The 27,994-nt window shown below is 45.0% G+C and overlaps 1 protein-coding gene and 1 long non-coding RNA gene across 9 annotated transcripts in view; one reads left to right on the top strand and one right to left on the bottom strand.

Annotated features, from left to right (window-relative positions):
* LOC116945424 (SH3 and multiple ankyrin repeat domains protein 2-like) overlaps positions 1 to 27,994 on the top strand; it is a 661,289-nt gene that overhangs the window by 495,310 nt on the left and 137,985 nt on the right. For all 6 annotated transcript variants that reach the window (XM_032959740.2, XM_032959739.2, XM_032959738.2 and 3 more), the window contains exons 15-16: positions 23 to 105; positions 6,480 to 6,604. In XM_032959740.2, the coding sequence (XP_032815631.2) occupies positions 23 to 105; positions 6,480 to 6,604 (208 nt within the window). The remainder of the gene's footprint in view (positions 1 to 22; positions 106 to 6,479; positions 6,605 to 27,994) is intronic.
* Positions 30 to 27,821, bottom strand: LOC116945427 (uncharacterized). 3 transcript variants are annotated; one of them, XR_012945165.1, is made up of 3 exons: positions 27,452 to 27,821; positions 1,802 to 1,990; positions 30 to 119 (listed from the first exon to the last, which is right to left on the bottom strand). It is a non-coding gene; the product is annotated as an uncharacterized LOC116945427 (long non-coding RNA). The 3 variants fall into 3 exon arrangements; XR_004403326.2 differs by lacking the exon at positions 27,452 to 27,821 and adding an exon at positions 14,256 to 14,373; XR_012945166.1 differs by lacking the exon at positions 27,452 to 27,821 and adding an exon at positions 2,690 to 2,755.

Here is a 27,994-nt window from a genome sequence, read left to right as displayed (position 1 = left end):
GTGTCGATGTTGCACATGGCAGTGACTACCTGGTGGAAGAGAAGAGCGTGGTGCTACAGAAGAAGGAGAGCGAGGGCTTCGGTTTCATCTTGAGGGGGGCGAAAGGTAGGGCGCCTCTTCTTTCATTGCGGCCACGTAAAAAGAAAACAATTATAATTGCAGGGCACGCGCCACGCCTGCATCACGCAGCGTGCCACGTTCGAAGGGACTTCGTATATTTCACGTGTTAAATATGAAGGGGAAAACATTTGGGAAAGATGTTCCATTTTCATGAGAGGCTTTTTTTCGGTTAGATCGCGTAAATGTCAGAGTGTCGTTAAACCCGCCACCACCCGACGCAGCCAATTAGTAATGTTTGTAACGTTAAAAAAAAAAAAACATGCCAATTAGTTACTAATTCAGCACACCGGTGTGTTGGAGAGTAAACACGCATTTCCAATTCGAGTACCGTGACGTTTCACCGGCAATTACAACCAGCCTCATCAGGTGACAGCCAGAATTGTTCCTCTTGGTGCGCATTAATTTGACGAGCTCATTTTCACGGTGACTTTGAGTAACGTGTAGCTGGATACCTGCCATCAGAATCTCGAATTTTCACCGCTGGCCGATGACAGCTAACAGAGGTGAACTTTACTCAACACGCTTCTGAGCAGGGATGCGGTGTCTTTTTTATTTGTCTTTTTAACAATGACAAATACAGATAAGCACACGACCAGGACGCTGTGAATCGTTACTTTTGTATGTTTTTTTTTTAAACATTCCGACTAAGGTTGAATATTTGTACATATTCACACATTAGCTGTCTCTGCTGTGTAACAAGAGGCATAATTACTTTGTTTAAAGATCATCCTATGTGAACGAATCTTTAGTAACTACAGCGACGGGTTGAACACATTGTAAAAAGAAGGCTAAAAAAGTTGGGCTCATGATGAATATCATGAAAACCAAAGTCATGTACAACACGTGTACTGAATAAAATACCTTAATACCTTAAAAGTTCAAGGGATATCCCTGGAAAAATGAAACGGAGCGTGTTTATATGTAAATTGTTCAAAGGTAGACTAGCGTCACAATTATTAAATGAAGTCAAGCGTGAGCGGCCTGGAGCACTTGTGGAAAAATTACATTTTGATAATGAAAAAATCAAAACATGAATGTGGGTTAAAGAGTGAAGTTTATAAATGCGTGCCGTGACATGGATTTCATGCGCGAGCACGAGACAAAGAAGATGAAACCAAAGAAACGTAGATAAATGCATGCTGGCAATTAGCCTGAGAGACAGAGAGAGGAGCACATGGCTCAGAGAACAAACACGCCTTCGTGACACAGTACTGGCTCTTAAGAACAGTAAGTGTGGCCTTGGGCAGGACACTTAGAAAGGGATGATAGCCCATGGCTAGGAATGGTGACGGAATTACACCCAAAGACGGAGCTCAGCTGCAAACGACGCTCGCTCTGGAGATGTTATCTCGGTTTTTTTATATTTATTTGAGCGCCTTCTTTCAAGGCGCTCGTCGACATAGTTTTAAAAAAAATAAAATAAGCGACGACCGAATGGGTTGATTAAGATGGCACCGACGTACAAGGATTAAGGAACGAGTGACAGCGATAGAGGGGTACTTAGGGAGCACGAAAGAGGAGGTGAGCGACGGGAAGGAGTGGAGGGGCGAGGGGAGGGAAGAGAATTGGCAATGGAGATTTGAGGTACAGTGAAGGAATCTGCTCATGCAGTTCCCGCACCGCCGGTTTCTCATGGCTGGCTGTGCACGGTGCGAAAGAAGTTCAACGTACGAATACATACCTACAGGCGCAGCAGGGACAACAGGACTGTGTGTAAATGCACATCGATTCGCTGAAAACATTTTCGTACGTGTGGCACCACAGAACTTGGGTAGTTGTTGGTGGTGCCGTCTCAGCGCCCGGCGACTTCCGTCGAGCATGCCCGTGGATCCTCAGCGATCGTGAGACGCGTCTTGCGTAAACGATGACGCTGTCGAAAAACCAAACGTTTCAGCGTTGTAGGACCGTGAAGGACAATTATAACGTGGCCAGGCCTGCGTTTGGCAATGGACAGGCCGTGGCTCTCGATGATGATGGCTATGGATTATGCAGCTTTATTATTTTTATTATAATTCTTGAAATGTCAGACACATGTCTTTTTTCATGAAATAATTTCCCTTTACGAGAGCACAAAATGCTTGGTAACATCGCGTTCATAATCAAGGTTTTTGGGTGAGATCGCTTAAGTATAAATGTGTCGTAACCCTCCACCACCCGACACAGCCAGTAAGGTGCATGACGTAAACAACGCGCCAATTAGTTTTACTACTTCAGCCCACCGGTGTGTTGGAGAGTAAATACTTACGCGATTTAACTCAAAAAAACCTTTATTGTGAATAATATTGGTCGTGAGAGCCTACATGTTAAACATCATGTTGTAGTTCTGATGAAAGTACCACTTACATGGCAATTGTTTATGTCTGTGACATGATGAGGCTAACTCGCAAACTAAAACAACCTTCAACGTGTGTTGTTACCAAAGCGTGTTCTGTCTGTTGTGAAATAGACGGTAAATATAACGTGACGTAATTCGTGTAGGAAGAGCCTATCGTGTGCTCGAGTAATAACCCAAACGTGACAGTAATCCACAATCACATCAAAATCACATCACAATGAGAGTTTATCTTACCAAGTCGCCCTGCTTGGTGAAGACACAGTCACGTGATGCATGCCAAAGCTGCACCTGACCGGGTTTAGTGAAAACGATAAATTGAGACGCGCGTGCAAAAAACATTGTGTTTCAAAGGGACACACAGTGCGCTAGTTATGACAGGGCGACTTGATATTAGTTCCATCAATGGCACTTTGTAGGGGAAGTCAACAGTGGATAGACTAGACTGATCCCCTGCTCCTCCCCCTGACATAGGATTGTGAATTTCCACCACTGCTCAGGGCTTTAGGCAGGAGATGAGCGACAATGCTCATCTCCTGCAAGAAATCACATTTGCTCTACTTCGACTTGAAATGTGTTTTGCGAAAGTATTCTTGATTTACACGTTTCCCGCACCGTTCAGGTGACCCGTGTGTCACCCTCCTCCGCACGTGATCTCGTGAGAGGTTACCCACCGATCACACAGTCGAATTTCTCCCGGATAAATAAAGATGGTCTGATTCTCAACAAAGGTGAGGATTCTGAGAATTGAGCACACTGACGTTTCAAACTTTCCGTAAAAGTTAACCCCCACGCTCAAATAGGCATTGTTGAGTGGTAGCCATCTCCTGCGGCTGTTGTGAGCCAGTGGTTTAAATTCCATATCCCCATGCCAGAGACTGCCTACGGCCAGATGACGTGACTGATCCCATCAGACCTCAGAAGCTAAGCAGGCGTTGAGGCTGGATAGTCGCTGTCCTGGGCGACTGCCATGCACGACATAACAGGTGTCGTTGGTGTGGTGGAAGCAGTTGTGAGCAGGCCAGGAAAACCATTTATTATTCCGTATTCCCCCACTTGCACATTGAACAGTGTGGTGAAGTACGGACCAATAGCTCTCACGGCGTGCACGGCATTGTGATGCACGTGTCCAGCGGTGGATTGACAAATAGGTCGTGGAGTACTTGTACAGTCTTTACATAGGCAGACACTGCTGACCTTCTATGTTGTTCTGCAGCCTCATGATGATGACTGAGGATGATAGAGGATGATCGATCGAAGATAATCGAAGATGATCGAGGATGACAGAGTGTGATAGGGTGTGATAGGGTGTGATAGGGTGTGATAGGGTGTGATAGAGGGTGATAGAGTGTGATAGTGTGTGATAGAGTGTGATAGAGTGTGATAGAGTGTGATAGAGTGTGATAGTGTGATAGAGTGTGATAGAGTGTGATAGTGTGATAGAGTGTGATAGGGTGTGATAGAGTGTGATAGAGTGTGATAGAGTGTGATAGAGTGTGATAGTGTGATAGAGGGTGATAGAGTGTGATAGAGTGTGATAGAGGATGATAGTGTGATAGAGTGTCATAGAGTGTGATAGAGTGTGATATAGGGTGATAGAGTGTGATAGAGTGTGATAGAGGGTGATAGAGTGTGATAGAGTGTGATAGAGTGTGATAGAGTGTGATAGGATGTGATAGGATGTGATAGAGTGTGATAGAGTATGATAGAGTATGATAGAGTGTGATAGAGTGTGATAGAGTGTGATAGGGTATGATAGCGTGTGATAGAGTGTGATAGTGTGATAGAGTGTGATAGAGTGATAGAGTGTGATAGAGTGTGATAGAGTGTGATAGAGTGTGATAGAGTGTGATAGGGCATGATAGCGCGTGATAGGGCGTGATAGAGTGTGATAGAGTGTGATAGAGTGTGATAGAGGATGATAGAGTGTGATAGATTGTGATAAAGGGTGATAGAGTGTGATAGAGTGTGATAGAGTGTGATAGAGTGTGATAGGATGTGATAGAGTGTGATAGAGTGTGATAGAGTGTGATAGTGTGATAGAGTGTGATAGAGGGTGATAGAGGGTGATAGAGTGTGATAGAGTGTGATAGTGTGATAGCGTGTGATAGAGTGTGATAGAGGGTGATAGAGTGTGATAGAGTGTGATAGAGGATGATAGAGTGTGATAGAGTGTGATAGAGGGTGATAGAGTGTGATAGAGTGTGATAGAGGGTGATAGAGTGTGATAGAGGATGATTGATAGAGTGTGATAGAGTGTGATAGATGATGATAGAGTGTGATAGAGTGTGATAGAGGATGATAGAGGGTGATCGAGGATGATGGAGGGTGATTGATCGAGTATAATCGACCAAAGATGATTGAGGATGATAGAGAATGATGGGAGGATGATCGCAATGACAATATTGATGACGGCTCAGTATTGGCTGCGATGTTACACTCACGTCATTTCAATGACGAGCCCTTCAACTTCATTGATAAATTAAGTCATATTAATGCTTTTACATCAAGTGCACACGGGCAACGGTGTGTAAATGTTAACCCTCGAAGCCGGGTGCAATAGAACTAAGTGAAATGACTGCACCTCGTCATTCACTCATCAGTGACTGGTCTCAGAACATTGCACCAACTCCACACGAGGCACCCAGCCGCCTCAAAGACAAAGATCCCCCGTGTAGCCTTAACAGACTGTAGGGGGCGAGTGCTGCTGGCGAGCACCTACGAAGGCCGGCACGGCACACGATGGGGTGGGTGGCCAGCACAACGCCCGGCCGCCTTTGTCTCCCTAATGGCGATGTTTACACACCGCACCAGGCACTCACTTGAGGTTGAGTCGACCTAGAGGAGGCCCAGGACCGGTTCACACACACGCGCACACCACACGGTATTGTACGAGTAATTTAATCGTAGGGCCATTGCGTGACGATCGAAGATGGTTGAGGATGTCGCAACCCAATTGGCAACATTTCACAGTTAGCAACGGCTCAACTAATTGTAAATTATAACGACTGCATTTGTATGCCAATGTATGAATTTGGGTGGAGCAGTAGTTGATTCACTGCGCGATGAACCCGCCCATCTGAGTTTGACTTTCTGGCCACGGCTAACATGAGTGGCGAGTGATGTCTAAACCAGTCATCGACCTCCTCTTGACAAATGTTCACTGATCCAGCGTGGTGAAGTATGGTCAAACAACCCCCCACGACGAAAAAACGTGGTGAAGCCTTCATATGGCAGTGGATTGCTACAGCTACATGGTAATACATTTTTAATTCAAACTATTGTTTTTCCACTTGAATGACCGTGAGAAGACACCCGTCCTCCTGTTTACAGCCCTGATCCAGTGGTGAGAAAGAGTCTATTCAAAGGGCAGACACTGTTGACTTCCCACAATGCATTATTAAGTTCACCAACCACAGGGTTGAGTCCATCCCCAACTGGGAATTGAACTCACAACCTTCGGGTTGTGATTGACACCGTCCTAACCGTGCCATTCAGCCAGATTTATGGTTTTAATTACTTTTATTTATACCGATATACCTAATGCCTGTTCATATGAAACTGTCTGTTTACTAACTCCCTTTTAGCAGTGTCTCTATAGCATTACATTGCACACCGCTGTTGGCGACCATGACGTCACGTTGTACCTTTACTCTGAAGAAGAGTCATTCGCCCGCAATGTCGCCTTCATCATGTACCCTTCTGTTGCAACACAGCGTCCGCTAATGACAACGTTGGCATCGTATTGTCAGCGCAACCTAAATGCAGCCTCAAATGAGAGAGATAATGCCAACTCACGCGGCTTAAATAAAGCGTACAGCACTTGGAAATGTACAGGCGTAAAAATTCCGACACGTGGACTCGCTGCCACGTTTGGCTGACACTGTGGCTGGCTACTTGGTCTTCCTCTTTTCTGCTTCCCCCGCCCCCCCCACCGTCCACTGCCATTACCTCTCCACCCTCCCCTCCCGACCGATGCCATCCCCCGCCCCCCACCTTCCCCCCCCCCCCCGATGACCAATCACAGCCGATGTTCCCATCGAGGAGTTCACCCCCACGCCCGCGTTCCCGGCCCTGCAGTACCTGGAGGCCGTGGATGATGGAGGGGTGGCGGCACAGGCCGGCCTTAAGACTGGGGACTTCCTCATTGAGGTAAGATTTTGAAATCCGCAAGAAGAGCCCTGGGATTTATTCCCCGCTGGGTGCGCCTTCCAGTGTCGAGTTTTACATGTTCTCCCGACTGTTCTGCGTGGGTTTCCTCCCGAGTTTTTTCCACCCCCCCCCCCCCCCAGTTTCCTCCCATAGCTGAAAAAAAATGTTGCAAAGGTTGCCTGAAAATTACTCGGCGTCACACGTTGCAGCAACATCGGCCCCCTTACTACTACGAAAACTTGGCAGGATCCTTCGTGAGAAAGAGTCCTTGGTAAACTAATGTCATGGTAATAATACGCATTTGGTTGTGTTCGTGGTAATGGGAATTACACCACGGAACACTGAACCTGACATACTCGGTACATTTAACATCAGCATCACATGTGCTTTTGAAGCAGGTTAGAGCGTGGCATAACTGAGCTCATTTAGTCACTGCGTCTCATACAGCTGCATTGTTCGTGTAACTCAAACATCATGGAATTACTCATTCCTCCGGGATCCAGTATCCCAACAGTGTCACCACTGCCGTTGCATTACAATGCAACTGTTTGTATTGGCGGATCCCCTTCAATCTTGATTTGAAGCTTTCGTGACTGCAGGAATCCATACTCTTTGGTTCTTTCGGTAAAGTCACGTAGGTAGAAAAATAAAAGAAAAAAATATTTTAATAAAAGAAAAAAATATTTTATTTTTCTACCTACGTGACTTTATCGAAAGAACCAAAGAGTATGGATCCCCTTCAATCAGCGAAGAGTTGCGTCTTAGTGTCATGGAACGACTTCAATGGGCCTCTGTTAACAATGCTCCTTTGCAATCAACGAAATGCGGTTCGCCAAGTGTTGGCCATCAGACATTTCAGCTCTCACGACTGGGCTGCACCGAATAAGTGAAAGTGGAATGTATGAGGTGAGCAGGAAGGACCATTACTGACCCATCGGAGTTCCTTTATGCATGTATTTTTAACTTATTTTGCACCATACGTAGCCAACTGTGCTAATCGGAGGTGCGGGAAACCAGGAGGGATGCCTTCACTTTCTTGCCCACCCTGTGTATTCATCGGATGCTGAGCCGAGATCATCAGATTCACCGCACCTTTGAGCCACGGATGGCTGTTGATGGCCCTGAGCCAGTGGTGGAAATTCACAATTCCCACATAATGGACCATTCTCTCTGACAGCCACAGTTCATCTACCAGAAATTGGTAGCCAATGTATTAATACCAGATTGATGATTGGCTCGACAGACCTTCGAGCAATATCTGTAATCTCAACCTTCGGAAATGTGAGACAAGTTCTTTTGACCGTTTCACCAACTGGGCAGATTTTTTTTTTATGGAGCGAAAACCCCCAAACAACCTCCTGTTCATAAACACCGAGAGAACTGCATAGACCGTGAATTCCCAATGAACACTCTGAAACATTGACAAAGTTTTGACTGGTGGCAACTCCGTTTAAATTATTCAAATCTGAAATTGAAACACTTGAGGTTTTTTTTTTTTCCACGAAATTATTATTACAGTGCCAGGCAGTGCCGCGGATGAATCTGCATTGCTGTGGCTGATTACATCCTTGTGAATTACGAGCCCCGAGATTCCACAATTTTATTTGGTCCAATACCAGCGTCCGCTGTCGTGCGAAAATAAATGTGCCAGACTCGACATTGATGTACAACCCTATCAATAACCTACCCCCGAAAACTTATTTTGCAAATGTTAATATTTCAGGATTGTGTAAATGCCAAGGACAAACTTTGTTAAAAAAAAAATTACATCAGCCGGGTAGGCTGAGTTTTTCCTCACAACTTTCTACAGCCCTAACTAACTTCCTTCGTCTGGTCACATGGTGGCTTCTGAGATATGTGCGCCAACTTTCCTGTGGGAGCAGGAAATTTACACTTAACATTTCAGCGTCCTCATCCTTACCGAAAAGGTCAGTGTCTTTTTTTGATAAAAAAAAATGTTAAATATTAGACGCTGAGGGAGTTGTTTAAACTTTACTAAACGATTTTGTGAGTGTAGATGTTCGCACAAGGGAAAATTAAATTACCTGCATGGATAATATCGATGCAGTACCTGGCACGTTTATATTTAAAATATTGAATAACGTTTAACATAAATAAAAGTTGTGTGGGAAGAAAAGTTACCCAGCTGAAATAGCCTTTTTCTGAAACCCAAAACACGGTCAGCGTTTGACCAACCGTGGCTTTAAATCGTTACAAATACCTCTCAGGAAACAAGATGACAATTATTATTATTATATTCTTAGTTTTTTCGGTATGAATTACTGCAGTCACGAAAGCTTTAAATCAAAAGATGACAATTTTGCATATGTGAAAATATAATAGAGTATATTTAGCAGACTAAAAGACAGCCCAGCAAAGAGTTGTAAATTGCAAGCAACAGAGGGCATAAACACCTCGCTGCCATTGTCATTAATCCCATATTTAATACTCACAACCATTTACAGCCTTCGGCCAGGAGAGTAATGAAAACAATTGCACACGAACGACGCATTCACGCAAGCACACGATGCTCCGTTCCGTTTTGAAGTTTTAAAATGAAACATCTTTGAATTGTATTATGTTTTGAATTAGATAATTGTATTTCTTCATTAAAAGCTTATACCATTTTACATCTGGAAGACTTCATTGAAAAGGACATTTCGTGTGAATATTCTCTCGTCGTTGAGTAGATGATGGCCTTGCTGGGGGTTCGGTTCGATGCGGACTTTCACCTGTTGGGGATTGCGGGATCGAGATAAGGCGACGTAGAGCTGCTGGCCGTGCGAGAAGACCGCCGTCTGCAGATCGATTCCAACGTGATCGAACGTCTGTCCCTGCGCCTCCGTCGTTCATGTAGGGGGCACGTGTAGGTTTGCAGCGCCCCCTGCATGAAAACGACGGAAGGTGCAGCGTTCATCACAGATAGAGTTGTGCACTTATATGAAAAATATAAACACCTCTGATCATTGTAATTAATCCTATCTTAAATATGATAATGTGAATGCGTATCTAGATGTATACAATCATAGCTGTGTGTGTAAATATATAATGAGTCATCCAGACGAAGATTGAGGTGAACAGGGGCGGAGCCAGGGGGGGGTGACAGGGGTGACATGCTGGGTGTAAGTGTACGACACTCGGTCTGGCGGACCCCGTGCAACTGCATTGTCAGAGTGTGTCGCCAACCGATGGCGTCTAGTTCAACAGCCTGACTCTCTCTTAATCATTCTTGAAATTAACATTTGTTTGAATGTCACCCCGGCCTGAAATCCTGGCTCCGCCCCTGGAGGTGACACACACTGCTTGATATTTTCCACACAAGCTCACACCACGTGCCACCACTCTGCTCCAAATCCCACCAGGAAAGCTGCCCCCCGATCGCCCCGCCTCATCCAGTGACGTCACAACTATCTCTCCTCCTGGGCGTTCCCTCTCTCTCTCACGCCCCGCCTTATCTTTCATTTTCTTCGCTACGTCATCTTTAACTGTAACCTGGGATCCCCGTGGGTATTTCTACCCCCCAGTATTAGCACTACACATATACAGTGGGGGAAAAAAAGTATTTGATCCCCTGCTGATTTTGTATGTTTGCCCACTGACAAAGAAATTATCAGTCTATAATTTTAATGGTAGGTTTATTTGAACAGTGAGAGACAGAATAACAACAAAGAAATCCAGAAAAACGCATGTCAAAAATGTTATAAATTGATTTGCATTTTAATGAGGGAAATAAGTATTTGACCCCCTCTCAATCAGAAAGATTTCTGGCTCCCAGGTGTCTTTTATTCAGGTAACGAGCTGAGATTAGGAGTACACTCTTAAAGGGAGTGCTCCTAATCTCAGTTTTTTACCTGTATAAAAGACACCTGTCCACAGAAGCAATCAATCAATCAGATTCCAAACTCTCCACCATGGCCAAGACCAAAGAGCTCTCCAAGGATGTCAGGGACAAGATTGTAGACCTACACAAGGCTGGAATGGGCTACAAGACCATTGCCAAGCAGCTTGGTGAGAAGGTGACAACAGTTGGTGCGATTATTCGCAAATGGAAGAAACACAAAAGAACTAGGAATAGGTTTTACCCTTTTAACTGGCACAAAAACTGACACCTTTATTCAAGGCATCATGTTTGCAATAACCACAACACAAGCAGTCAAAATGCAAACAAAAAAGACAACTCTGATAATAATATGCACTGTCCTTGAATTTGATTGGTCCACACCCGAGACAGCTTTTCTTAGAGCCTAGTCTCCATTGGTGTTGGACCAGAAGACGCCAAAAGGTGTACAACTCAAAAACAGCACACTATCAGAGTATTGAGGGCTCGGGGTGAGCATTAACATTATGAGACCTCCTTTGCCAGAAACAAGATATAGGAATAGGTTTTACCCTTTTAACTGGCACAAAAACTGACACCTTTATTCAAGGCATCATGTTTGCAATAACCACAACACAAGCAGTCAAAATGCCTTGAATAAAGGTGTCAGTTTTTGTGCCAGTTAAAAGGGTAAAACCTATTCCTATATCTTGTTTCTGGCAAAGGAGGTATCATAACACAAAAGAACTGTCAATCTCCCTCGGCCTGGGGCTCCATGCAAGATCTCACCTCGTGGAGTTGCAATGATCATGAGAACGGTGAGCAATCAGCCCAGAACTACACGGGAGGATCTTGTCAATGATCTCGAGGCAGCTGGGACCATAGTCACCAAGAAAACAATTGGTAACATACTACGCCGTGAAGGACTGAAATCCTGCAGCGCCCGCAAGGTCCCCCTGCTCAAGAAAGCACATATACATGCCCGTCTGAAGTTTGCCAATGAACATCTTAATGATGCAGAGGACAACTGGGTGAAAGTGTTGTGGTCAGATGAGACCAAAATGGAGCTCTTTGGCATCAACTCAACTCGCCGTGTTTGGAGGAGGAGGAATGCTGCCTATGACCCCAAGAACACCATCCCCACCGTCAAACATGGAGGTGGAAACATTATGCTTTGGGGGTGTTTTTCTGCTAAGGGGACAGGACAACTTCACCGCATCAAAGGGACGATGGACAGGGCCATGTACCATCAAATCTTTGGTGAGAACCTCCTTCCCTCAGCCAGGGCATTGAAAATGGATCGTGGATGGGTATTCCAGCATGGCAGTAACCCAAAACACACGGCCAAGGCAACAAAGGAGTGCCTCAAGAAGAAGCACATTAAGGTCCTGGAGTGGCCTAGCCAGTCTCCAGACCTTAATCCCATAGCAAATCTGTGGAGGGAGCTGAAGGTTCGAGTTGCCAAACGTCAGCCTCGAAACCTTAATGACTTGGAGTAGAGCTGCAAAGAGGAGTGGGACAAAATCACTCCTGAGATGTGTGCAAACCTGGTGGCCAACTACAAGAAACGTCTGACCTCTGTGATTGCCAACAAGGGTTTTGCCACAAATGAACTAAGTCATGTTTTGCAGAGGGGTCAAATACTTATTTCAATTTATAACATTTTTGACATGCGTTTTTCTGGATTTTTGTTGTTATTCTGTCTCTCACTGTTCAAATAAACCTACCATTAAAATTATAGACTGATCATTTCTTTGTCAGTGGGCAAACGTCCAAAATCAGCAGGGGATCAAATACGTTTTTCCCCTCACTGTATAATGCTCCTTGAAGCATACACACTGAGTCTGGTAAGGAGCGGTGGCTCGGAGTGCATGATTTAGTGAGTTAGTGGGTGACACGTAAAAATAGGATAGATAGTGCAAATCCAAGGCGTGTGTATTGTCTTATTTTGGTTCTGCAATGAGGTAAGAATGCGTAGGTATGCTGCCATGGCGTTACGTTTCGCACACGGGATTTCCAGTACCGGGGGATCGCAGGATTGATTCGATTGCCCGGCACGGCTGTTGAAACAATGGTGCGAGGATTGTTGTTTGTTTCCCTGTATTTCTCTCCATCCAGCAGTATAAATGGGTTACACCGCAGTGAGTCGATGGGCAGGTCACATGCTGTGGGGTAAAAGTGTGCATACTGCCACTTGTTCCGAAACGTTTAGGCAATGTAGAAGAGTAGGCCAAATATCCTCTAGACATCCTCTCTAGGGGTGCCCCTCCGATGGAGGCAATAGCAGGGCTGCACCTTTATACTTTATTAATGCACGGGAGTAGGTTTCCACCTGGTGCATAACAAGTAAATGAGCCATATGCAGAGCAGTTGGAGGTGGCAACTATCATTCTAACTTCTTGTTGGATGAAGAATGTTGTATAGTATTGCCTGGGAATGGCTTTGAAATATAGTCGGCTGGTGTATAAAACATTTTCCTGCCAGTAGATATTGGACAGCGAGCAAAACCCTTCTAAAAAGGTATTAAAAATGAACGCGTCGACATAGCAGAATTTAAAAGTGCAAAACTGAACCACTGGACGTCAAAGAGTCGCATTTCCTGTGTGGGTTCAGCTGGACTTGTCACGTGTTGAAATGTATCAATGTGGCCATTCAGAGATTTGGCTGAGTGGCACTGGTTAAGAACATTGACTTTACATTAACCCTTTCCCATTCCGATGACGTACGTGTGCGAAAAACTAAAATAAAATAACCATCGGTACCGAGGCTCCCACAAGACCATGCGGGATGGCGTGTGGCACAGACTGGCGTCAGCTATCATAGAAGTGCGGTCGTGTCGCTACTGTTCTCTGCAGTGAGTTTGGTGGCTTTCAAAACAACGGGGCTGCTCCTCTCTAAGTAAAATTAACGCGAACCCGCTAGCGCGTTCGGGACGGGAAAGGCTTTCGCGAGTACGAAACCGCTGGGCATAAAAACAATCCCCATCATCTCTGCCGAATTGCTAAAATAAGTACCACTACCGCGCTAGGCTCATTTCTTCGATGATCGTTTTTGGGTTGTGCCACCCGTCGCTCTCGGCGCGATGTCCGACGTTTCGCTCCACGTACTGGGAGCTTCTGCAGGATACCGAAATCTGAAGAAGCCCCCAGCATGTGGAGAAGAGTGGCGCAACCTTGCATGCAGTGTACAGTGGCCATCCTAGGGGCACACAGGCCCACGCCCAAAGGAATGTGGAATATTCGCCAATGTCTCGGGGCCACCAATCAGGGATGAGTATCTCGACGACTTTCATTTGTCAACGGAATCATTTGCAAATTGGCTGGAGAAGTCGATTTTAATAGATGCGAGACGGTCAGAAATACATGGGGAGTGAAATGTCTTACCATGTCCACAGCAGAGGTGAAGTGTCCATCCATTGCACAAGCAGCGATTGCCATAGCACTATTGTATGCGTACGATTATTGCTTGAGCGTTTATAAAGGGCATCGATTGTGTGAGCATTGATGAATGAACGTTGAGAGAAGAGACGGTATTATTTATGAGGACCCCCCACCCCACCATTCCGCGCGAGATGAAATCGGAGTGGTAATTAGGAGCGCGTCCGCGTGCAGGATTTCAAAGAATCGGATATCAAGATTCGTTGTCTTTGTAACGGAGAACGGAACATCGAGCGGAGGACGTTGAGGACTGCGTGTTGCGCGGTTCCATTTTAAGCACTGCCCGACTTCTTAAAATGAGCGTCGCAAGTTCTTTGATGCGGCTTAAAAGAAGCCGGCAGTACAGCGGCTTGTTTCCCCGGGGAGTGAGTGGGGGGGGGGGGTGTGATTCACTCACCAACCGCACCGCATCGCACGCACGCACCTCGCCACGATCCCACACGAGGGGGGCTCTTGGGCCGACCGCACTGAACCCCCCGAGCATTGTTTTCATCCCCCCCCCCCCCCATATTTATAAACGCCGCCCACCTCTCCGGCGCCAGAGGCACCCGAGTGCGAAAGCCATTACGCGCGTGACACGTGCACATTACAAGCGCGTCGCGGAGCAGACCGGCGCAATTTGATGGAACAAAATTGAACCGGTTTGACGGAAAAATGTGCACGCCCGGACGTCAAAATGACATTGGTGGTGGTGGGGAAGGGGGGGGGGAGTTTGCATTTTTTTTTTAGGTGCCAAACATTACTATTTCCGTCAGATTGTCAAATGAAAATTGCTTTGATAGTTTAAATGAAACGGTACATATTTTGTTTTATTCCCACCGATGGGTAACTTTTTTTTTACACACTTAGTTAATTTTTCTTTTTTATGAGCTGCATAACAAAAAAAAAAGTATTTGAACAGACGTGTAAAAGCCCCTTGTGTGTCCGAAGGTTTTTTTTTGTGTTCTACAATTTGATCTCAGTTATACCACCGATGTTAGCCGCAGAAGAAAGCCAGGTTGAGTTGTTTTTTTATTTTATCGCGGCTGATGAGAGACACGGAAGGACATCTATTTGTAGTAGCCGTAGGTGGAGTTTCAATTGAGTTGTTATTTGCCTTCCTCCGGAGAATATTATTTGACACTTGCCATCGTGGCTGTCGTCAAGTCTCGATGCCTTGAAGAGCAACGCGATGGGCACTCCACCTCCGTTGCTGTGGCTCTTGAGCCAATGGTTTGCTCTTGATCCAGTGTTGGCTCGTGAGCCATTTGTGGAAATGACACGTTCCCGTTTCCATAGCTGTTCTCTTCTTTGACGCGTGTCGCGACGGGTACTGCGAGATCCGACCGTGTCTGTCCAGTGCTCGCCAAGCTGCATTGGTTTCCGGTGGCCGAACGAATACCTTGTAAGGTCTCACTCATTACACACAAAGTGCTTGCCGCAAATGAACCACAACACCTTGCGGATCTTGTCAAGGAGCATGAACCATCACGCGGCCACCGCATCAAGCGCTTTTAGATGCGCTTTTAGATGCGCTTTTAGATGCGCTTTTTCCGCCATCTGTAATGCTCTTCATTTCAATATTAGGAAGCCACTGGAGCTTATTCACTTTTAAACATAGATTAAAAACGAATTTCTTTCGAACTGATTTGCGTTTATATTCTTAAAATGTATATTGTATTATTTGTATTGTTTCCCTTCAACGTGACTTTACCGAGAGAGCTAAGAATATGAATTACTGCAGTCACGAAAGCTTTAAATCAAAATTTCAGTTCAACATACTTACATACAAGACCTTCTACCCCAACAAGGTTGATTTGACCCCGGACCACTGTTTGGAATCGCAGCCTTACGATTGCGAGTGAAGATCATTAACCACAGCGACACGGTTCTGGATGACCCTGCGTAGATCTAGAATCAAAGTATGTGGACGTACGGTGCGAAAGAAGTTCAACATACATACATGCATAGCCGTTTGTCCATCCTCTACTGGATGAGGGTCACTCTATGCCTTGTAGGCCTTGATAGATAGTTGACTGTACTTCACACTGGTCAAGGCAGGGTGTGTGTGCATTAATCTCACCCTTTATGCGTCGAGGTCAATGCTGTACTCACAGGCACGAGCGTTTGTAACATACGTACATTTTAACAATGAATTTCCTGTTTGCGTGACCTCAAATTATCCTTGATACTGATGAGCTCACAACAAGGAGACAACTGTATCTTCCCCATACCGTGGGAGTTTATCTCATTGGCTAGAGTAATATTTTTGGCTATTTTTGGGTAAAAAACAAACACAGGAAATCTGACAAAGTATACGATCTTAACTTAAATAAAAATCGCTCAGTTAAAATCATTGAAAAGTAATAGTGCAACAACAACCAAATAGTCACAAAACTGACATTTCATTCAATTATACAAATATATTTCCCCTACCAGCGATTAGCTCGGTTGGCTTCGTATAGTGCGAAAGAAATCCAATATACATACAGACCTAATAAAAAAAAAGACATTATTTAACCTTATGGCGGGACCCCGGGGTCCCGAATAAACGGAAGTCAAAATCGTAATTAATTTATTTTTGGCGACTCCGTTCCACCGCGCACATAAACGCCGTGACCCACCTGGCGTGGATCGTTCTGTTGTCGTGTCGTGTCCAAGCACAGCGGCGAGGACGAATGCGCAGCAGAAACAAAACTTTTAAACTCCGATTAGCGCATCGTGTAGAGCTCGTCGAGAGGAATAGATCGCCGTGTCGTTCGCCTTCAACAGACGTAAAATGACGTCGCAACTAAGTTTATGCGAGAGCCGGGGGCTTATGGGACCCCGGGGTCCCGCCACGAGGTTCAATTATAATTAATAAAAATGAGCCCTAAGAATGCCGACTTTGATGTGGCACAAACCATGCATGGTGATACCACCCACATGGCAGGCAGTGAGGTACCTTTGAGCGCCAGTACAGCAAATAGTTTGTTGCAGGCTTGTGTGTAGTTTGCATGCGCCCCCTTCGGTATTTGTTGATTCTCTTTCAACACTCTATGTACGTTAAAAAAAAACTTCTAAAATAAATATGCAAAAAATCCCAGACAGGACTTTGTTGAAAAGATGCTTAGTCCTCAGGGAGACTTTCTGAGAAGGTAAAGAGAAAATGCAAACAGTTATATATATTTTTTTCTGAAATGCGATTGAAATCAAGCAAACCATCGATGTAGCTTTAGAACAACAGAGTTGACTAAAACCCATACAAATGTTACACATTTTGCTATTTTAGTGTAAAATATTACTTGTGTAGATTTATTTTAAAAATGGACACGCACATAATTGTGAAAAATATTGCACTGAAATGTGTAGGACTGTCAAATTGCGCACGAGGAAGATTAAATGTTTGAACGTTGACTACTTTGCATTCAATCTTCAGCTCACCATTATCAATCCACTACGGTGGATCATGAATATATGCATAGCTACATATAGTCAGGCATTTAAACAATTATTCAAAGTGCGTATAAATTGTTTGACATCGCAGAAACAGCAGTTGACTGGCACGTATAGAGATTTCCTCATAACGTTTACTCTGCATTTGCTTTCTTTACTGTGGATCACACAAAACAAAGACACACACTGCGTCATTGTAACTATCACGGTTGTAAAGTATCACTGCAGAAAAAAAACACTTCACTGTTCAAGTCAACTTATTGAGACCTCGACAGCCATGCAACCACAGACTGACTTTAGTTATAACTGGGACTTGATACCGAACACAATGCCATCTTACATTTTGTATTCTGGCTTGGCCATCAATCTGTCTCCGTAACTCAAATTGTCATGGGTGCTGCTCATCGTTATTGGTAGCCCTGAAGCCATGGGGGAGAAATTTCACATCCCTGTGGTGGGAGGGCCCAGTCTATCCATTGGACGACCACTGCTGACTCCCAAAGAAATGGCACTAATTCTCTTGACCCCAGAGGGATGGTGAGCTCAGTTAATCTAACTATATGCTTTGCTGCCATAAACCCCATGTGTGTGCGTGGACTGATCGTCTCCTGGAGCTGATAAAAGCTAAATCCTTGGCCGCCTTGAAAACCATGTTTATTTATGAAGTTGCTTGGCCAATCCTTTAGGCGTTAGCTATTTTTGATTTGTGTCTTAATTCCAACAGTATTGCTTTCATATATGTCGCCTCCGTTTGACATTTTTGTTGCATCTTAATATTACGGTTGCATGAATTAAATATACAGTACGGTCAACCCTCGGTCATCCAGGATAATAGGGGAAGGGAGAGCTCGGATTAAGTAAATCAGATGCAAAGCAGGCTTCAAAAATGTATGTGTTCTTCACTTACATGGAAGAATGGGGGTGTAGACATGCAATGTGTCGTGTTTTATTGTTACGTACGTGTGTACGTTGAACTTCTTTCGCACCGCACGTAGCCAACCGTGCTAATCGGAGGTGCGGGAAAATGAAACATAAATGATATAAAAAGTATATAAATTAATGAGACCTGGAGTCACGAGTGTAGGCGTAGCTAATAAGATAATAAAAGGAATGAACATGTTCCTGGATAAAGGAACGAACATGTTCCTGGATCAAAAAACATGTTTTTTTCTTCACTTGTGTACATTTTTCCACAAGCATAGCTCATCTGTACCCCGGATAATCCACACGTGGATAATCGAGAGTTTCATTCTAGAGGCGTTATAATCAATGCATTTTTTTGTCATCGCTGGCTTATGCATTTTGTAAATTACGATCATGATGGTGATGAGTTGCAGAAAATATGATTATTCGTGAAACATTCACATGGGGTAATCTATTTTTGAAAATGCATCTCAGATTGGTAGCCGTCTATCTATTTAAACACAGATTCCAGTTTTTTGTAAAGTAATACCGTGGAGCAGACATTGGCAGCTGAGTGTCAACTTTACACCAGCTTTGGGATCTAGCAGAGGAATCCAAGTGCTCTAAATGCCCATAATAGAGTTTTTTTTAGGTTAGATCGCGTAAATATAATTGCGCGGTTAAACCCGCCACCACCCGACACAGCCAATTAGTAAGCTTTGTCGCGTGAACAAAACGCGCCAATTCTTTACTAGTACAGCACATCGGTGTGTTGCAGAGTAAACCCACAACATTCGCAAATCGAGTATGACGTTTTGCAAGTAATTACAATTGGCATCACCAGGCGACAGCTAGAGTTGTCGTCTGATGATGCTAGTTGTAATTACTGTTAATTATTGTCCTTGCCCCACCTTAGTCGATTGTCCTTCCCCCGCACCTCCGATTAGCACGGTGGGCAACGTACGGTGCGAAAGACGTTCAGCACACATACACAGTGTGCTGGCCTCAATAGCATTGGCTCTGATGACCCCACTATGATAACCACCACAAGTTACAACACTGGACCGAAGGGCAAAACTGATAACCGTGCACTCTTTAGTGGACTGTGCACATCGCGAGACATGGAAACACCCTTGAGAAAGAGTCGGGGTGGTCTAAACCGATCCCCCCAAAAAAATTGTTTGAAAAAGCAGACATCTTTGCATTAATAATGCAAATGAATGGCATTTGATATTGCAACGTCAGGGTCTGCTGCAACTTCTGTTTGCCGAGTCGCGTTTCAGACCACGACCTTGCCCGCGGTGTTGCTCTAAGCGGCGTACGCTAGCATCACCGTTGCCAGCAAAGCGGCACCTGCGGCATCACGTTACCGGAACAGAAAGTGAGAGAGAGAGAGCGAGACGTACATATTTAAAACATGTATTGATGCACTTTGAAGGCTCAGCATGGACCATCTATGCCATCGACCAAGAGTGGTAGTCGCTTGCAACATCTAAAGGACAGTGTATCCACACATATGTATGTATGTATGTTGGACTTCTTTCGCACCGTACGTAGCCAACAATGCTCATCAAAGGTGCGGGGGAAGGACAACAAACTAAACACACAAAGCAGTTGTAAAGAAGTGAGTTTTCAATCTCGATGTAAGAGTGCACAGCCCCAGTGGCGTCCTCTTATCGGAAGGAAGAGCATTCCAGGCGTATGCAGAAGCGCATCTGAAAGCGATCGATACGGTGGCCGTCTTTGTTCGATGACCAGCCAAAAGCCGCTGCGAGGATGACCGGAGTCCGTGTCATGGTTTTATGGTCCTTGCCTGTAATACAAACATTCTGAGACAGGGTTTGCAGATCATGTAGTGATCACCGTGTGCTGTTAGACTCCTGTGATCACTGAGCTGCGAGGTAGGCTAGGAGAAGTCAGTACAGCAAGCGGGTTATGCCAAGAGTTGGGTTGTCTTCAGTTACTCTGCATTCTTTCGCACTCATTGAATAATTGGCTTAATATTAAAATGCAGGACCCTTCTGAAAAAGAGAATTGATGCTCCGATGTGACTAACCAGAAATCAAACATGTGAAATAATTGCATGATTAATTGCTGCGTGAATATCCCATGCTTGTATTCGTTCATTCATGGCTACGACATCGCACTGTATAAATGCCAGCATGAAGCTCACACCCTTTACTGGAAAAAGAGCTTCATCGCTCATCAGATTCATCCAGTATAAATAACGATTCTGACATCCAAATTAAGTTCAAATATGAATTGTAATCAAAGCTGCAGACAACTTAAATATAAGTCCTGAGAGATGCTCATACTTCTCTGTAAGCAAAGCAAAGATTATTATACACCTCCAGTATGTAATACTCACACTTCAGCATTATGTAAATGTCCCTTTTAACGAGGCGAGAGCATATTGGAGGATAAACACATACGTTCAAGGAAATGTATTGCAATTAAATTATTGTTCAATTCAGCGGAGTCGTGGAGCAGTGGTTGCGGCACTGCGCTAAGAACCCACATGCCTGCTTTTTATTCCCAGCCATGGCTAATATCAGTGGCCAGTAATATCTGATACTACCCCCTCCCCCACCCACCCTTAACTTCACCCACCTGCACTGAGTTGAAACCCCCAATGACCAACGTGGTATTGGGGGACCTTCAACCAGCAATGGTCTGACAGGACCCTACATTCATCATATGACTTAAATCAATTGTTACTTCCCTTTAGTACAACGGTGAGTAACGTTCAAGCTTACGCTTTTGGAGAGGGCATTGGCCCGCATTGTCCTACGTATATGACTGAATCACGGGGTCTCTAATTCCAAATGATGTGCTTTGGTAATTCGCTTAAGATATGATTGGGTGAATGCAGGAATTTACATTGTGGAATCTATCACGGCTTTAATGCTTAGACTATGCAATGCTCATCGCAATAATCCTGTGATTGTGAGGGCAAAATAACGCGAAGGTTAAGTGGTCGCTATCAAAATGAATGACAAGAATCAGCATGCCCTTAAGGTTGCACTGGTCACAGCCACGTATCGATTTTAATAGCTGTTGCAGCATCTGCACTAATTCCAGTTCCGTGATTGTATTTGTCACATCGTGTGGACGTTTCGTATGACAGACGAGACAATTAAAACCGGAGGGGTCTTTTTTTTTCAATTCGCGGCCCAAACTCCCAAGGGGATGTTTGGCTAAGATTACAACATCCCACCCACCACTCGCCCTGCCGACAGATCAGGTGACCAAAGAACCTTAGGACAAGCACCTCTTTTGACCTTCGGAGAGTCCTGTGGTTTCTTTTTAAGAGACTGCCCGTTCCCGTCGCGGAGACTCGGAAACGCAATTGCAATCATTGACGTAATCGGCAACTCCAGCAAGTCAGAAGGTCGTGAGTTAAAGTCCCCGCTGAGGTTCAACTCGGTCCATTACCTCTGCATGGTTAACAAGCTAGGCACCACCCTGTGGGATAATAGCAGGAGTGAGTTGTCTTCGGGGAAAGGCTCTCCCGCCACCATAGAAACGCTGAGGTTTGTTTTACCACTTGCCTCGGGACATACTGAAGTGAATTCATCTAAAATATAACTCTGACAGCATGTATATTTGTGATGGCATTGTAAAATATGTTTTGGATCTGCCACGTCTTCCAAGATGGCTCGACCGCGTGATAGAGTAGGCCAAATACCCTGTAGAGGGGCTCTCTACGTCCTTCCACCAGCATGGGTGTGAGCTAGGAATTGCAGAGATACACCTCTAACCCGTATCCAAGTAGAATGTTTTTAAACTTCTGTTTGTTACGTTAAAAAAAAAATTGCGCCTCTGCTCAAACAACCATGGAGTCGGTGATCTTCTCCTTTGGTGGCCAAAGGACTGTGGTGGAAATTCCCCATTCCCATGGTGGGAGTCAGCCTCAACTACTGCTGGACCATTCCCAAAGTGGTAATACTGGTAGGAAACGTCGTGGACTGGAAGCCCAACCGGGATTAATTCACAGGAGGCAGGGGATTGAGTGAGGTGGGGAGGGGGGTGGGAGGGGTGGGGCTGGATGGGGAGGGGCGGGTCACCCCGTGGTGCCCTTATATGGAGAAGCCCAACCGTGATTAATTCACAGGAGGCAGGGGATTATACACTGCACTTTCTGGCGTCGTTTTATAATTCTGCTCACTTTTAATTTTGCTTTCATCTGCGCACGACCCTAACAAGTTTGGCTTAAATATCCGTACATAATTACTTCATAATTACTTCAAAATTTCATACCAGCCCCCTCCGCAGAATGTGTTAATTTGTATCGACCGTACGAAAACGATGAGATCAGTGGATGTCCAACCACAAAACGAACTCGCAGTGGTTTAAACTCACAGTTGCCAAGTTTAGCACTCTTGCCTTAGCAACGCTTGGCTGAATATATTTTCTATTGTAAATTTAATTCGTGTTGCATCTTGTTTTAATTTAGTTTTGCGCAAGTTATAAATAATGCATCTTTTAAACCCTCATCAATATATTACTGGTTAAAAGTGTATGTATATGTATGTATTATTATTTGTTAGATTGCACATTGCGACATCTGCTGTGAAATGAGGAATTCTAAACAATATTGACGATGATCGGGCTACTTAAGTCACTAAAGGGAGAAAAGCGGTGGAGCCCGCTGTCTACCTGCGACAACGAGTGGGAGCTGAGGCGCAAAGAGGCAGGGTGTTGCATGGACAAGGCACAGGACACAAGCAGTCGTAGCCTAAAGGCTTATTCATATTCTTGGGTCTTTCGGGAAAGTCATGTAGATAGGTTCAAAGAAAATAACAAAGAGAAATAATAATAAAAAAACTACGACGTTTCGATCGCAACGCAAGCAATCGTCACCAGGAGAGAAAAAAACAGCGGGAATGCTGATGAGGCAGGATGTTTTAAAGGTTTGAAATGGGTGTAGCCCAAAGGTCATAAGCGAAGTGGGCGGGGCAAGTGATGTTAAAGTGAGAAATTTGCATGTCAATGTAAGATCGGAGAGCTACTTCTACGACAACGAAGCTGCAGAGGTGGCCATTGTATTGTGAGAGATTAGCATCTCAATGTAAGATCGCAGAGCCACCACCACATCGAGGAAAACGAGCAACAGTGGTTGTATATTCTTGGTTCTTTCGGTAAAGTCACGTTGAAGGGAAACAACAAAATAATAAAATAAATATATATGCTACATTTTATATATAGATATATATAAATATACATGCTAAATATATAATATATAAATATATGTGATATATTTTATTATTTTGTTGTTTCCCTTCAACGTGACTTTACCGAAAGAACCAAGAATATGAATCAGTGCAGTCACGAAAGCTTTAAATCAAAACAGTGGCTGTGTTATTGTGAGACATTTAACCTGGTAATGTAAATACATTTAACCTGTGAATGTAAAACCAGAGAGTCGAAAATAACTACTATCATCGGAAGGTAGGATGAAAACATCACAGCCAGTTATGACGTAAACTCGTTAATAACGTCCTTCCAATGATTTATCAGTTTGTACCCATCTTCTCGGTTGAAATTGTGTCTGTGTCTATAAATATGGATGGCTTCATGAACGAATCTTTGTTGATAGCCAGTGGGCTTGCAAAGTATCTTCGTCTTAGAGAAATCAATTTCGTGTGAGCCCACCGCATTAAAACAATGATCAGCCACGGCCGAGGTATTGGTCTTACCGTGTTTCAGATCTGCTTTATGTTCACGAACATGGTCCGAGACATGCCGCTTAGTTTCCCCAATGTATGTATTGCCGCAGACACAGATTAGTTTGTAGACGCCCGGGTATTGCATGTCAGGGATCACATCCTTCACAGATGGGATCAGATCACGAATTTTATGTACTGTGTTAAATTGAACCTGGATTTTGTGTTTGCTCATGATTTTGGATTTTTTTTAGTGACCCCTGCTATCTGCTATGTATGGCAAGGTGATGGTTTTGATTGGGTCCTCAGATGGTTCTTTCCCAACGGTTGGGGTGATAGCTTTACGTATTGTGTGGTCTGAATATACATTAATCTTGAGAGCTTGGTGTACGTGTTTCAGTTCATTGGCTAGGTGATGACGGTCGGAAATACATCGAGCTCTATGGTGTAGAGTTTTGATGAGGGAATTCTTCTGGGATAGATGGTGCTGGGAGTCAGGTTTTAGGTAGGCATCTGCATGGGTGGCTTTCCTGTAGACAGTGTCCCATTGAGCCATCTGGTCTCTTTTCAATGAAAACATCCACGAATGGTAACTTGCCTTCCTTTTCCACCTCCATGGTGAATTTGATGGCTGGTGTATGGAATTGATGTGGTTGAGGAATTGGTTCAGAGTTGGTCGGCCATGTGGCCAGATGACGAATGTGTCATCTACGTACCTCTTCCACAAAGACGGACGTAGAGTGGATGCCTGGATGGCATCTGTCTGAGATTTTTCCGTAAAAAAACATTGGCTACAATTGGAGATAAGGGAGAACCCATTGGGGTACCTTCAACTTGTTTGTAGAATATTACATTCCAGGTGAAGTAAGTGTTGGTGAGACAGTGTCTCACCAGGGTCGGTACATCAGCATTCAGTCCTTCATCATTAGACCTCATTTGCCAGTACCAAAATATAATAATAGGGTTTTTCCCCTTTTTTCTGGCAACAAAACTGAAACCTTTTTACAAGGATTCATGTCTGCATTAGCCACAATACCTGCAGTCAAAATGCAAACAAAAAACATACTATGATAATATATGCATTGTCCTTGAAACTGATTGGTTCACACCAAGGGACGGCTTTCTTTTGAGCCTCGACCCAATTGGTGCTCGACCAGATGACGCCAAAAGGCTGTGGCATTGCCCTTGTCGACTGAGAGGATAACGATGTAATCTCTCTTTTGTAATTGAGAAAGCTCAAAGCGCTCATCTTTACTGATGTTGCTAATAGGTGTCTTAGCGTTTTTGAGGATTGCAGCGATTTCCGATCTTGCCACGTCTGCAGTAATGTCCCAAACCCTAAAGGGTTACGTCGACCTGGGCAATGATATCATCAACTGGGATGTGTTTAGGGGTGACGGCCTCTTTCTTCCAGCGGCTTCTGGTAGCACAGGACACAGACAGTCTCAGCCTGAAGGCCTCTTGCTTCCAGCGACTTCTGGTAGCACAGAGCACAGGACACAGACAGTCTCAGCCTGAAGGCCTCTTGCTTCTAGTGACTTCTGGTAGCACAGGACACAGACAGTCTCAGCCTGAAGGCCTCTTGCTTCCAGCGACTTCTGGTAGCACAGAGCACAAGACACAGACAGTCTCAGCCTGAAGGCCTCTTGCTTCCAGCGGCTTCTGGTAGCACGGAGCACAAGACACAGACAGTCTCAGCCTGAAGGCCTCTTGCTTCCAGTGGCTTCTGGTAGCACGGAGCACAGGACACAGACAGTCTCAGCCTGAAGTCCTCTTGCTTCCAGCGGCTTCTGGTAGCACAGAGCACAGGACACAGACAGTCTCAGCCTGAAGGCCTCTTGCTTCCAGCGGCTTCTGGTAGCACAGAGCACAGGACACAGACAGTCTCAGCCTGAAGGCCTCTTGCTTCGAGCGACTTCTGGTAGCACAGAGCACAAGACACAGACAGTCTCAGCCTGAAGGCCTCTTGCTTCCAGCGGCTTCTGGTAGCACGGAGCACAGGACACAGACAGTCTCAGCCTGAAGGCCTCTTGCTTCCAGCGGCTTCTGGTAGCACGGAGCACAGGACACAGACAGTCTCAGCCTGAAGGCCTCTTGCTTCCAGCGGCTTCTGCTATGACAGACTGATACTAACTGGACACATAAGGTTTTAGCGACCAAACATTACGATTCATAAATAGTTTACGTGAGGCCACGTAAATTGTTTGTTTTGTTTTTAGAACTGCTTTTTGTATTTAGTTTGTTCCCCCCACCTCCCCTCATACCAAAGATTAGCATGGTTGGCTACGTATGGTGCGAAAAAAAGTTCAACATACATATTTGCAAGTGTAAAGATCTGGGTAAAATTTGGTCGTGAAGACCTGACACAGGTCGAATGAATTAAAATGTCAAATAACCTCACAGGAACATAACATCTATTTAAGAAGCCAGGTCAAGTTGACATGGTTATTCTGACAATCTGGATTTTATATTCTGACGTCCAGGATGTTGCCCCAATAATGTTTGGAATAGGTTCAAATTAATGGTGTATTTAATTTATAACTTTCGCAATTGTCACGATTGCTAAATTTGGTTGTGAGAGTGATACCGTTTGCCTCATGAAAAGTGTAACGTTAATGTTATTAATGTTGCATATCACAATTAAAGTCACATATCAAAGTGTCTCTTTGCTCAAACGAGCAATGGGCTAGCACCTTCGTCTTCCCAATGCTATTGCTAATGTTTACACATCAAGGCTGAGCTGACCCAGTTGAGGATCAAGTCACATTTTGATTCCTATAATATTAGCTGCAACTGGAATCAAACTCGGGTTGTTGGGTTTGCATCACACGAATGTTAACCTCTGACTCCCCTCCACACAACAACAGCCACCGTTCGCCACCGAGTAGCGAAGACATTACTACGGAGCTCGTGCCAGGCTAGGTGTACCTGAGGCAATGTGAACTGCCAAAGGTCTAGCAGGAGGTCACGGGACAGACATATACATTTCCTGAAAATACTTGCCACTTTGGAACTGAAGAATACATAGTAATGGAATAGTTTGTTCAATGGCCATTTTTTTGTTAATTCAATAGCTTCTAATCTGCTTTCATAAACTGTTAACCCAATTGTAAGGTTCAATAAATGTGAAAGTGTATTCCACCTTTATTCCTTAATATTCACGCACAGCGTGTTTTTGTCAACCCACTGTTGAACGAGGGGGCTCTTCGGGGCCGTGAGGGATATTTTGGCCATACTTCACCACGCTGGTCAGTGCAGAACAAAAAATTTATTTTTGCTGCACTGCCACCTACCGCACGCAACGCCTCTTAACACAGTTTAATTTGCGCACCGTGGTCACCCGCGCAAGCGCTTTGCAGGCTCAAACCCCCCACCCCACCCCGCTTAGCTTCTGAGACGTGACAAGATCAGCAGCGCGTTCCGTGCGATCTGGTCACGGAAGCGTCACGTGCACACAAGCAAGTACGACCGCGGCGTTCCGAATCGTCTCGGGTGTGCACAGCGCACGAACCAGAAGCGTTTGCTCGCCGACTGCACCGCGGCCATCGCAGCCGAGCTGACCCGCGCAACGGACGGAGACGCAATTATTATGATTAACGCCGTTGCTCACTCAGTTCGTGTCCTGCTGAAACAGCGGGGGACGTGGGCACGTGCACCACCCCCCACCACGAGCACAAAATAAAATATAAAAAAACCTCTCGTTCCACACAAGAGGCCTTTCCCGTCTCCCGAACGGCGCTCGTCGCTGTTAAGCACGAGGGAAGAAGGGGTTAACGCAGCGAGTCGCCGTCACACTGCAGAGCACGGGGTCACGCCACGTCACACCGCCCTCGCCCCGCCCCCACCCACCCACGTGCCTCGACGCCTCGCGCCGCCATCCGCGAGACTCAAGGTCACGCGCGTCATCGGCAGCAGCATTTCGGCGCAGGCGCTCGCGTTGTGGTGGTGGAAGGGGGGTTGGGGTTTGTTGTTAAACCATCGGTCGCTCAACATCGAACAGAGGCAGAAACCAAATTTGATGCGAATGTGTTAATAACACGGCGGATGATTCTCCGCACCGCACGCTATCCTAATTTCATTTTGCTCAGTGTAAGGTCAGAGCCTAAGCCTTTATTGATTGCAGAGGTTACCCCCCACCCACCTTAATTTCCTG

Source organism: Petromyzon marinus, chromosome 24, assembly GCF_048934315.1.
Source record: "Petromyzon marinus isolate PM22_M1 ecotype Great Lakes invasive population chromosome 24, UKy_Petmar_22M1.pri1.0, whole genome shotgun sequence".
Classification (NCBI taxonomy): Eukaryota; Metazoa; Chordata; class Hyperoartia; order Petromyzontiformes; family Petromyzontidae; genus Petromyzon; species Petromyzon marinus.
Note: the sequence above shows the minus strand (reverse complement) of the source record. Positions and strands in the feature narration are given on the sequence as shown.